General features: G+C 45.4%; 1 protein-coding gene across 7 annotated transcripts in view; it reads right to left on the bottom strand.

Moving 5' to 3' along the window:
* Positions 1-13241, bottom strand: part of RERE (arginine-glutamic acid dipeptide repeats) — a 439397-nt gene that overhangs the window by 127329 nt on the left and 298827 nt on the right. For all 7 annotated transcript variants that reach the window (XM_070079330.2, XM_070079333.2, XM_089301519.1 and 4 more), the window contains 2 exons: positions 10774-10898; positions 9722-9821 (listed from right to left, as the gene is read on the bottom strand). In XM_070079330.2, the coding sequence (XP_069935431.1) occupies positions 9722-9821; positions 10774-10898 (225 nt within the window). The remainder of the gene's footprint in view (positions 1-9721; positions 9822-10773; positions 10899-13241) is intronic.

The following is a 13241-nucleotide window of genomic DNA, read 5'->3' as shown; positions in this document are numbered from 1 at the left end:
GCTCCTGGCTCCTGGCTTTGGATCGGCGCAGCTCGGGCAGCTGCGGTCATCTGGGGAGTGAACCAGCGGATAGAAGAACTCTCTCTCTCTACCTCTGCCTCTATGTGGCTCTGCCTCTCAAATAAATAAATAAATCTTAAAAAATTTTGTGCACTTAAAACTGTAAAACTCTACTGCAGAAAATTTTCAAATATTAAAAAATAAGAAATACCAAACATACATAAATTTGAAGATTCAATATGGTTAAAATGTCAATTCTTCCCAAACTGACTCACAGATTCAACGCAATCACAAACAAAATCCCACAGGTATTTTAAAAAACAGAACTTGAGCCGGCGCCGTGGCTCAATAGGCTAATCCTCCACCTTGCGGCGCCGGCACACCGGGTTCTAGTCCCGGTCAGGGCGCCGGATTCTGTCCCGGTTGCCCCTCTTCCAGGCCAGCTCTCTGCTATGGCCAGGGAGTGCAGTGGAGGATGGCCCAGGTGCTTGGGCCCTGCACCCCATGGGAGACCAGGAAAAAGCACCTGGATCCTGGCTCCTGCCATCGGATCAGCGCGGTGCGCCGGCTGCAGCGGCGGCCATTGGAGGGTGAACCAACGGCAAAGGAAGACCTTTCTCTCTGTCTCTCTCTCTCTCACTGTCCACTCTGCCTGTCAAAAAAAAAAAAAAAAAAAAAAAAAAAAAACAGAACTTGGCAAGCTGACTTCAAAATTTTTTTCAAGATTTATTTATTTATTTGGAAGTTGAGTTACACACACACACACACACACACACACACACACACAAAGAGACAAAAAAGAGGTTTTCCACCCACTGGTTCACTCCCCAGTTGGCCGCAATGGCCTGAGTTGTGCCAGTCTGAAGCCAGGAACCAGGAGCTTCTTCTGGGTCTCCCGCGTGGGTGCAGGGGTCCAAGGACTTGGGCCATCTCCTGCTTTCCCAGGCCATAGCAGAGAGCTGGATCAGAAGTGGAACAGCCAGGAATTGAACAGGCACCCATATGGGATGCCGGCACTACAGGCAGCAGCTTTACCTACTACAGCATAGTGCAGGCCCCTGACTTCACATTTTAAATGAAAATACAAATGGTCTAAAATCAATCAGCCAAAGAAATCTTTAAAAAGAAGTGCAAAGTGAAAGAAACTAAGTTCAAAATTTCCATAAACTTACAGTACTCAAAATACAGAGAATCTAACAAAGATGGACAGATGAGTCAAACAGAATGGAATGCAAAGAAAGATCCAAATGAGGGTCTTCATAGAGTTTGCAGAAAATAAACATTTAAGAAAACCATACAGGGGCTGGTGTTGTGGTGCAGTAGGTTAGGCATCCCCCTGTGCTGCTGGCATCCCATATGGGTGCCAGTTTTTGTTGTTCCACTTCGGATCCACCTCCCTATTGATGGCCTGGGAAAGTCGCAGAAGACAGCCCAAGTGCTTGGACCCTGCACCTGCACGGGAGATGGGGAAGAAGCTCCTGGTTCCTGGCTTTGGGTCGGAACAGCTCGACCGTTGCAGTTATTTGTGAAGTGAACCAGCGGACGGAAGACTTCTCTCTACCTGTAACGATGCCACTCAAGTAAATAAATAAATATTTAATAAAAAGAAAGAGGTGGCCAACACTGTGGTGTATAGGGTAAAGCCACTGCCTACAGTGTCGGCATCCCATACAGGCACCGGTTCAAGTCTCAGCTGCTCCACTTCCAATCCAGCTCTCTGCTATGGCCTGGGAAGGCAGTAGAAGATGGCCCAAGTCCTTGGGCCCCTGCACCTGCACAGGAGACCTAGAGGAAGCTCCTGGCTCCTGGCTCTGGATTGGTGCAGCGCCAGCCATTTCAGCCAATTGGGGAGTGAACAGTGAACAGCGGCTGGAAGACCACTTTCTCTCTTTGCCTCTCCTTCTTGGTGTAACTCTTTCAAATAAATAAATAAATCTTTTTTTTTTTATAAAAAGAAGAAAAGAAAACCATACATACATTGCAAAATTTTACATCAAAATATTCATCTTTCTTCTTTTACTTGAGTTATACCAGTTTCATGTATTTCATATATTAGGTTCAGGAACACAGTGGTACTTCCCACCTCTCCCTCCCACTCATGCTCCAACCCTTCTTCCTCCTCCATCTCTCATTCCCACTCTTAATTTTACAAAGATCTATTTTCATAAAGTTAACCCTATACTAAGTAAAAGAGCTCAACAAATAGAAAATATTCATCCTTTAATTCCATGTTCTGTAACCTGTGTCAAGTATCCTCCTAACAACAAGTGGTTGGCTTTCCATAAAGGCATCAAGGCAGCTGAATCACAGAAGTCTTTTCAACAACTGGTATCTGTAAAGAACGAACTTTTACCCCTACCTCACCACACATATAAATTCAAAAGGAATCACAGACCTAAATATGAGAACTAGAATTTCTAGAAGAGGGCATAGAAATAGTCTTTATAATCTTGAAGTAGTCACAGATACTTCAATAAACAGAAAATAACAATTTACTGGACTTCAGCAAAAAAATTTTTTAAAGATTTATTTATTTATTTGAAAGTCAGAGATACACAGAGAGAGGAGAGGCAGAGAGAGGTCTTCCATCCATTGGTTCACTCCCCAATGGCTGAAGCTGTGCTGATCCAAAGCCAGGAGCCAGAAGCTTCTTCCCGGTCTCCCACGTGGGTGCAGGGCCCAAGCACTTGAGCCATCTTCTGCTGCCTTCCCAGGCCATAGCAGAGAGCTGGATCAGAAGTGAAGAAGTTGGGTCTCGAACTGGTGCCCATAAGGGATGCCAGCACTGCAGGTGGTGGCTCTACCTGCTACACCACAGCACCAGCCCCCAGCAAGATTAAATACTAAAGACACCATGGAGCAGAAAACAATCACAATTCATAAGTCACAGGATGTCTACCTAGAATATAAAAAGAAATCTTACAGCTGAGGACAAATAACCCAATCCAAAGACTAGGAAAGATCTGAACAGATGCCTCACAAAAGGAGACAGCAATGGACGCAAGACTTAGCGAGGCCGGACACCACGGCAAATCCAGATCCGGGCACATGCGTCAGAATGGGGAGGAAAGGGCTGGCAGCACCCAATCTCCATGCGGAAGCTGAGAAACCTTCTCTGGAAACCAGTTTGACGAGATACTTACACACATACAATTTAGACACTCCACTCCTAGGTATTTACTGAGTGAAATGAAAATATTCACATAAAAACTGGCCGAGCAGTGTTGCTAGCACCTTTACTCGTAACAGCAGAAAGCTGGGAAACAACCTAATGGCCATCCTCAGATGGAGGGTGCACATCCTCTACTACGCTGCAACACAGAGGAGGCAACACGACCTCAACACTACCAAGGCTAACAGGAGCCAGACCCGGGGACTGCACGTGATTCCACTCACACCCTACTCTAGGAAAGGAAACTGCTCTAGGACAAGCTTTCAAAAAGTTCATGGAGGGGCCAGGGTTGAGGTGCAGTGAGCTAAGCCACCGCCTGATCCCACATGGGTGCCAGCGCAGGCCCGGCTGCCCCACTTCTGATTCAGCTCCTGCTAACGTGCCTGGGAAGGCAGCAGAGGACAGTCAAGTGCTTAGGCCTGCACCCCCATGGGAGACGCAGATGAAACTGCTAGTTCCCCACTTTGGCCTGCTCTAGCCCTGGCCAGGCCATTTGGGGGAATGAAACAACAGATGGAAGATTTTCTCTCTCTCTGTCTTTCAAACAGATAAATAAACCTTCAAAAAAAAAAAAGTGATAAAAAATGCCTATACATTCTTATGCACTTAGTCACTGAACAGGAAGAACTTTTCATGTAATATTTTACAACAAGAACTTGGACCATCCCATGTTTCTAAAAGGATATATCTATGATTCTTTCATCTTTTATGATATTTTGATGCCCAAATTACTTGATAGGATTTGTGAAGGGACAGATGCTGAATCATATGTGTATACGAAGATGACTGGGAGAAAATGAAAATAATTTAGTAGGCTTGTTTTAATTGGTGTTTGTAAATCTAAAATTGAAAATATTTTGTAATGTGGAGCTAAAATATTATGCTTTTTCACTTGAAAAAATTATGAGTAATCAAAAGTTCCAGGAAATTCTTTAAGTTTTGCATGTTGATGGTGCAAGTACAAAAAGAAGAGTTAGAGGTAATGATAAACTATAACTTTAGTAATGTTTCTGAAATAAAGAATAATTATTTATCAAGCCAATATGTCCCAGGTTCATGCATGACAGCTGATAAGCAACTAATTGCATTCAGAGGACGTTGGCCACATCACATATATCTATACCTATCATGTATCTATCTATATATCTGTCCCAGTTGTGTGTGTATTCTTGTTGAAATAAAGGTTGATCTTCCCTGAAAAAAAAAAAGCCTATAACAAAAACACTGTGCAGGAATTTCAAAAAAATTTCTACACCAAAATAAAAATACCCTTTAATTCCATTTTTCCATGAACTCTCTGAATTCTTCTCATAATTTGACAAAATCACAACAATGGTTCTATGAGGCTGAAAGCAGAAAAAGATTATAAAAATGAGGCAATTTTCAGGGGTTCTGGAAATGTGTTCTATCTTCATCATTACAGTAATTGCACAGGTGCATACATGTGAAAAAACTCATTAAACTGTAGGCTTCAAATCAGAGAAGTTTATTATACACAAACTGTATCCCAGTAAGTTGTTTTGAAAATCAAATACTAGGGGCAGTGCTGTGGCATAGTAGGTTGAGCCTCCACCTGAGGTACTGGCATCCCATATGGGTGCTGGTTCAAGTCCTGGCCTCTTCACTTCTGATGCAGCTCCCTGTTAATGTCCTAGGAAAGCAGTGGAAGATGGCCCAAGTGTTGTGCAGGAGTCCCACAAGAAGCGCCTGGCTTTAGATCGGCTCAGCTCCAGCCACTGCATCCATTTGGGAAGTGAATCAGTGGATGGAAGACCTCTCTGTCTCTCCCTCTCTATCTGTATCTCTGCCTCTCAAATAATCAAATAAATAAATAAATCTTTAAGAAAATCAAATACTAAAAATTTCTGGGCCAGCACTGCAGTCCAGTGGGTTAAGCTGCTGCCTGTAACACTGGCATCCCATGTGAGTGCCAAGTTAAGTCACAGCTGCTCTGACTTCAGCTTGGCCCAGGCCCAGCCATTGCAGACACTTGCGGAGTGAACCAGCAGATGGAAGATCTCTCTATCTTTCTCTGTAATTCTCACTTTCAAATAAAAATAAAATCTTTTTAAAAAGTACTAAAAACTGACCGGCGCCGCGGCTCACTAGGCTAATCCTCCACCTTGCAGCGCCGGCACACTGGGTTCTAGTCCCGGTCGGGGCGCCAGATTCTATCCCGGTGGCCCCTCTTCCATGCCAGCTCTCTGCTGTGGCCAGGGAATGCAGCGGAGGATGGCCCAAGTACTTGGGCCCTGCACCCCATGGGAGACCAGGATAAGTGCCTGGCTCCTGCCATCATTTCAGCACGGTGCGCCGGCCGCGGCAGCCATTGGAGGGTGAACCAACAGCAAAAGGAAGACCTTTCTCTCTCTCTCTCTCTCTCTCTCACTGTCCACTCTGCCTGTCAAAAAATAAAAAAAGAAAAAAAAGAAAAGAAAGAAAAAAAAGTACTAAAAACTTTATTTGTGAATAATAAAGAAAAAACAATCAAAATAAGAAATACAAAAGTTTAGATTTAAAAAAAAAAACAGGTCATATAATTGTCCTAACAGGCTACTAAAATTTTTCTAATAACAAGGTTTTTTTTTTGTTTAAAGAAAAATCTGTTCATTTAAATGCACTTATATCTGAAGAGTCCTTTTGGGATATTAAAAACACTCTAATGTCGGGGCACCGAATTCTGTCCTGGTTGCCCCTCTTCCAGGCCAGCTCTCTGCTGTGGCCCAGGAGTGCAGTGGAGGATGGCCCAAGTGCTTGGGCCCTGCACCCCATGGGAGACCAGGAGAAGCACCTGGCTCCTGCTTTTGGATCAGCGTGGTACGCCGGCCACAGCGCGCCGGCCGTGGCGGCCATTGGAGGGTGAACCAACGGCAAAAAGGAAGACCTTTCTCTCTGTCTCTCTCCCTCTTACTGTCCACTCTGCCTGTCAAAAACAAAACAAACAAACAAAAAAAAACCAAAAACAAACAAACAAAAAAAAACACTTTAATTTAAGTACCTAACAAATTTTATGTATTTAAAACTTTTATGCCAGGGGCCGGTGCTGTGGCGCAGTGGATTAAAGCCCTGACCTGTAGTGCCAGCATCCCATATGGGCACCGGTTCTAGTACCGGCTGCTCCTCTTTCGATCCAGCTCTCTGCTATGGCCTGGGAAAGCAGTAGAAGATGGCCCAAGTCCTTGGGCCCCTGCACCCACGTGAGAGACTCAGAAGAAGCTCCTGGCTCCTGGCTTCAGATCAGCGCAGCTCTGGCTGTTGCAGTCAACTGGGGAGTGAACCAGCAGATGAAGACCTCTCTCTCTGTCTCTACCTCTCTCTGTAACTCTGTCTTTCAAATAAATAAAATAAAATCTTAAAAAAAATAAAAGTTATGTGCCACTAAATTAATAAATGCCTAACATTGTTTGAAATCTATGTTATATACTCCAATAAATAAATAGACTTTTCAAAAAGCAATGTATGCACCTTTTTTTTAATGTATGTATCTTTTAAATTTACTATTTTATACATCCCAAGTCTTACATTACTCTAAAGAAGTCAAAAAGCACCTAAAGGGTGGCACTGTGTCTGGCAGTCAAGAAGCCTGGGTTTGAGCCCTGGCCCTGCTCCTGCTAATGCAGATCCTGGGAGGCAGCGGTGATGGCTTGGGCAGCTGAGTCCCTGCCATCACATGACAGACCTGGATGGAGCCTGCCAGTCCCAGGATCCCAGCTTCAGCCCAGCCCCAGCCACTGTGGGCTTATGAAGAGTGAAACAGCAAACAGCATCTATGTCTGCCTGCCTGTTTCTCTCTCTCTCTCTCTCTCTCTCTCTCTCTGCCTTTTAAATAAATAAAAAATATATCTGAACACTACTTTCTCACAAGATCTGTTCAGTTTACTTTTCATTAAGCAAAACGTCTACAGCTGTAATTCTGTGAGTCAGTACAACAAACAAGGTAGAAAATTAACACAGCACTAAACTTTTTATTTGATTACAAAGTAAGCAGGTGATGCACAGTCTTACAGAGGCTAAATGTACCAGTGTTGCATAACTCAGGACATCTGAGCCGTCCTGGGCCAGCACAGTCGGGGAGAATTCCAAGTGAAGAGAAGGCAGCTTCAGAGAAACAGCCATGAAGCCCACCGTAGGACCTGCCACAAGGGGCCATGGTCATTTCTGAGAAACACAGCCTTGAAGCCCACCAGAGGACCTGCCACAAGGGGCCATGGTCATGTCTGCACAGAGGTACGTTCTACAGATTCTTGGAGGATTTGGAATAAGAAAGGAAATAAATAACAGAAATTGAGAAAAGTGCCAGAAATAGGCATTTAATTAACTACAGTAAAATCTTCATTATTCAAAATTCACCTAACACCATCTTGGAAGCAGGATTTTTTCCCCGTATCTCTTTTCTACAAAAACAAATCTCCAACAGAAAAATCTCCTTCCAAAGACTTTCTTTGAAAGTCTACACTTGAGCGATTCTGAATTCAGGTATTCACACTGAACCGACCAAAAAGAACAGTTTAAGGTGTCAATTTGAGTCTCAGCTTCCTCATTTGTAAAATAAGCTTGAAAGCCCATCCTGACTTTATCATTACATGTTCAGAATAAAGAATCCTCACTTTTTTAAAAAAAAAGCTAGCTGCCAAATTGGTGAGAAAGTACAAAAATGTATTTTATTGGAATGTGAAAAAACATTGTTATTTAGAACACAGCACGCTCCCAGCAAGATCACTCAGTCCAATATACAGAGACCACTACAAGGCAACATAAAACTCAAGAAACCTAGGGGCTGGCACTGTGGCGTAGCAGGTTAATGCCTGGCCTGAAGTGCAGACATCCCATATGGGCGCCACTTCGAGACCCGGCTGCTTCACTTCCGATCCAGCTCTCTGCTATAGTCTGGGAAGGCAGTAGAAGATGGCCCAAGTGCTTGGGCCCCTGCACCCACGTGGGAGACCCGGAAGAAGCTCCAAGCTCCTGGCTTCTGAACGGCACAGCTCCAGCCGTTGCGGCCAATTGGGGGGTGAACCATCAGATGGAAGACCTCTCTCTCTCTCTCTCTCTCTGCCTCTCCTCTCTCTGTGTAACTCTGACTTTCAAACAAATAAATAAATCTTTAAGAAAAGAAAAAGAAACCTGATTAGACCAGCAACAAAAATGGGCATATCACACAGATATTACACACGTTCCTCAAGAGCAGGCTGTACAGTGGAGGCTGCGCAGTAAGAGTCCCGAAGTTGGGAACGAGAATCGTCCTGTGTCATGAGCTTTCCGGACTCTGAATGCGCCGTAAGTTATCTGGCCATTTTAAGCCTCGGGTTCTCATCTATTTAGAGAATGGAACAGATGACCTCAAAAGTTCCTTCCAACTGTAGTGACCTCTCAAGGAAAAAAACAAAACACGGGTGCCTACATTGCATTTAACCACTGGAAGAACTCCTTAGCCTCTTGCACGATTTCTAAGTTTATAACCAACCAGACAGACTCGTTGTTAATATATTAGAAATTGGTTCCATAATGGGAGAGGGAGAGGGAGCGGGAGATGGGAGGGTTGCGGGCAGGAGGGAAGGTAGGGGGGAGGAAAAGCCACTGTAATCCATAAGCTGTACTTTGGAAATTTATATTTATTAAATAAAAGTTAAAAAAAATTGGTTCCATAAATACTCATTAGTACTGCTTAAGATTTGATCCCACATTAGAGAACAGAGAAGCACTGGTTCATGTACCTTAAATTTCCCTTACAGCCCTTTGTGATATATCATCCTAAGGCCAAAGTGAAGTATCAATCAGCAAGCTGGTTTCGGTAACCAAACTGTTGGCAGCAGCTGCTATTTTGAGGCGCTGTGTATGTATTAGGGAGTAAAGCAAATGAGTAATTATGATGACTATGTCCTGCAACTGACTCAGTAATGCTAGGCTCACTTATTTCTTACTTTAGATTTGGGACAGATTGTTAGTTCTAAAAGTTAATTTTCTTTTATAATCATGTGAAATACTTATATGGTTCCAAAGCAAACTCCCTAAAATACAAGTTTGCCTCCAAAAAGTCTAGTTGTTTATCTATGCCCTTTCAAATGCAAGATCTTAGGCACACTGATGAAGATTAAAGCCTAGGTTCTGGACCCAAATCTTGATTGTTTGACCTTGGATTGTGACTTGATCTCTCGAGATGTACCTCCTGGTGTTTATGCGGTGATACTATTATAACCAACTTCCGAGGCATGTTGTGAGGAATACTAAGTAGGTCATAAATATACAGTATTTAGCTTCACCAAATCTCAGGAGTGTCAACCACTATTATCAGAACCTCATCTGATCCACCACAGTCCTACAGCGCACACACCGATCAGGAACTGAACTGCAGGTACCACATCACTTGCCTCAGGTCACAGAGCCGGAGGTGGACCCCAGCTCACCATTCACCTACCACTCCCAGGAACCCCCCCCCCCCCCACTGCTAAAACCAAGCGAGGTCAGTCTGCATGCTCATCACATAGTTCCCACAGCCAGCCCCACGGGAAAGAACTGTCTTCCAGCCCACGGTGATTTCAAAACACCTACTGTGTTCAGTGCATTGAGCGTGGTGTCGTCCCGAGACGCAGCGACACAGCCATCTTCTGTGGAGCCTCCATCACACATCCCCGCGAATGCTGCCATGCTCCTGCGGACAGAAACGCCAGTACGGAGACGTCAACCCTCGACTTCCAGAGTACGTGTTCAGTTCAGAATAAACTCTGCTAGCATGATGTGCCGGATTAGCCAGAGTTCTCAGTCCTGCCTCTGCTCTCCCTGCCCACTCAGAGAAGTGCCACCTTCAGCTGGGCCCGGCTGTGCTATTTCTTCCCACGCTCTCCTGAGCACATGAAGAACCCGAGTCTACTTGGCCATGACACTCCCCTGGATTCCCAAACCTTCAAAGAAACACATTCAGAAAACACATGACATGCAGTACCCTGAAACTTAACTCCTCGCACTCTGTACGTCACCATCTTTAGGTGAATCACAAGAGAAAAGTCAGAGAGTAGAGAAACCTCTCATCTCTCCTGGATACCCCACACCGCCCTGGCCGACTAGCAGCCAGCCAGAGCTGACGTGCAGGTGCCCTGACCTTGCTTCACAGACTTCCGCTGCACAGGGCTGATGCTGTGTGAGTTCCAGAAATCTCTGCGGACAAAGGAAGCGCTCTGTCTCTCCTGAATCATGCAGGAACAAATTTAAACTTCTTTTTAGCACCTCAGGCATTTAAACCTTACCAAGCTCTACAAGGTATTCACAGGCAAATGTTCACAAAAATGTCAAATTCAGGCCAAGTACTAACAGCCACAAAGTAGAAAGCGCACACGAAATCTGTAATGGGATTTTGAGAGGGGCTGAGTAACTCAGTTATTCAACGAGGCCAAGGTGTGGATAACTCACTCTCACTACAAGGTGCTCTTCTTAGGAGTCACAAAATTTCATGTGGGACAAACACGAGAACAAAGAGGTGACTTCACAAGGTGAAGAAGGCTAAGGGCCTCCTACACGGCAAAACTGAAAGTCAGAGGAGGCCCAGCACATGCACGAACGCTCAAGGGAGTCAGTCCAGACGGCAGAGCGCAGCAGACTCCTGTTACCTTGCTGCCCTCAAGTACATCAGGAGGTCACAATCGTTAACTCCAGGCATCCAGACCAGTTCTTCATGTTGGGTCACAGTATCCCCATCTGGAGAAGGAAATGGCTGCAAATCCGGAAGCTTGGCCTGCAAGACAGGGATGCAGAAGGCAAATCAAGGCGTGTACTATACAGAGCTGTCTTAGTAGAGGCAGTCCCTGGGGACGGATGCATAGTTTACTAAACCTTTCTCGTTAGGTAGCCAAAACAACAACAACAAACAAACAAAACAAAACAGTGCATCATTTAAACATTCCTGGGTTGCAAGGCAAGACCATTTCATCACAGATTTCACAGTGGGCTGTTAAACCTCCATTCAAGGAGACGTCTCTGTGGCGTAGTGGGTAAAACCACCACCTCCAATGCCGGCATCTCATACGAGCACCAGTTAGAGTCCTGGCTGCTCCTCTTCCAATCCAGCTCTCTGCTGTGGCCTGGGAAAGCAGTGGAGGATGGCCCAAGTCCTTGGGACCCTGCACGCACATGGGAGACCCGGAAGAAGCTCCAGGCTCCAGGCTTTGGATGGGCTCAGCTCAGCTCCAGCCACGGCGGCCATTTGGGGAATGAACCAGCAGACAGAAGATCTCCCTCCCTCCCTCCCTCTCCCTCTCTCTCTGTCTCTGCCTGTAACTCTGCCTTTCAAATAAATAAATAAATCTTCAAAAAAAAAAAAAAAAAAAAGCAACAAACACTGTCAAAGTAAAATAGTGCCTACATGATCCAAAGAGTGAAACAGAAATGAACATATGAATAACACAAATTTCTTAGAAGACAGCACTTACTTGGTAAGAGAAGGGAAACACACATAGTCAGTAACAAGTTTACATGCAAGACATACACACATCAATGAAACTTCACCTAAAGATATTTGTTAAAAAGTTAAAGGAGGCCGGCACCGTAGCTCACTAGGCTAATCCTCCACTTTGCGGCGCCGGCACACTGGGTTCTAGTCCCGGTCGGGGCGCTGGATTCTGTCCCGGTGGCCCCTCTTCCAGGCCAGCTCTCTGCTGTGGCCAGGGAGTGCAGTGGAGGATGGCCCAAGTGCTTGGGCCCTGCACCCCATGGGAGACCAGGATAAGTGCCTGGCTCCTGCCATCGGATTAGCGTGGTGCACTGGCGGCAGTACGCTGGCCACGGAGGCCATTGGAGGGTGAACCAACGGTAAAGGAAGACCTTTCTCTCTGTCTCTCTCACTGTCCACTCTGCCTGTCAAAAAAATAAAATAAAAATAAAAAATAAATAAATAAATAAAAAGTTAAAGGAGAGGGGCCGGCACTGTGGCGCAGTGGGTTGACGCCCTGGCCTGAAGCACCGCCATCCCATATGGGCGCCCGGTCTAGTCCTGGCTGCTCCTCTTCCGATCCAGCTCTCTGCTGTGGCCTGGGAAAGCAGTGGAAGATGGCCCAAGTGCTTGGGCCCCTGCACCCACGTGGGAGACCCAGAAGAGGCTCCTGGCTCCTGGCTTCGGATCAACATAGCTCCAGCTATTGCAGCCAACTGGGGAGTGGGTCATCGGAAGGAAGACCTCTCTTCCTCACTCTCTCTCTCTCTCTCTCTGCGTAACTCTTTCAAATAAATAAATAAATCTTTAAAAAAAAAAAGTTAAAGGTGCTATCCTATTAGAATAGTGTTACTTTCAAGAGAATCAATAGTCAACATCAAACACAAAAGTACTAAAGTCAACATTAGAAGCACACCTGAAATGACCTATGATGACAGAAGTCAAGTCAGGGGCTGCTTTGGTGAGGTGAGAATGGCTACAAGGGTGCAGGAAGGGACTTCTGGGATGGCAGAAATACTCTATTTTTGTGTCAATCATCTAAGTTGACTGAGCAGTATGCCTATGACATGGATACCTCGTTACACATAAAATACAGCTCAATAAAAAGAACTCAACAATCCAGATTCTAAGCCACCAGACTCAAGCAGCTCTGGCATATCCTCCTCCTAACTCTACTGAGGCAGACCAAGGGGAAGCCAGCTCCCACCGTGACGAGCACAACCCCGAGGGCTACGAAAAGTCAAGCATCTGCGAGACACACATGTTCCTATCTCATCAGAAGATGGACATAATCTGATATTTTCAGCTCAGAGCTAGAGTTAAGAAGCTCCAGTGTACACAGAGCTCAGACATAAAATAGAAGTAAATGAAGCAAGCAGGCAGAGAGTCAGGCAGCACTGTACAACAGGAACAAACTGGGAGGCATACATTCAATTTTACAAGGTCTAGTGGCCACCTAATGTAGGACACCACATCTCAAACTGGAATGACCATGTCCCAAGTGCTTAATCCAGCCACCCATGGCAGAGGCCCCTCTGCTACAGTGCACATGCAGGGTGTACCACCCATGGCAGAGGCCCTCTCCTCAGTGCACATGCAGGGTGTACCACCCATGGCAGAGGCCCTCTCCTCCGTGCACATGCAGGGTGT

Source organism: Oryctolagus cuniculus, chromosome 7 (assembly GCF_051225735.1).
Source record: "Oryctolagus cuniculus isolate XC-2025 breed Fujian yellow rabbit chromosome 7, ASM5122573v1, whole genome shotgun sequence".
Taxonomy (NCBI): Eukaryota; Metazoa; Chordata; class Mammalia; order Lagomorpha; family Leporidae; genus Oryctolagus; species Oryctolagus cuniculus.
The sequence above is the reverse complement of the archived record's forward strand: the minus strand, read 5'-3'. Positions and strand labels throughout refer to the sequence as shown.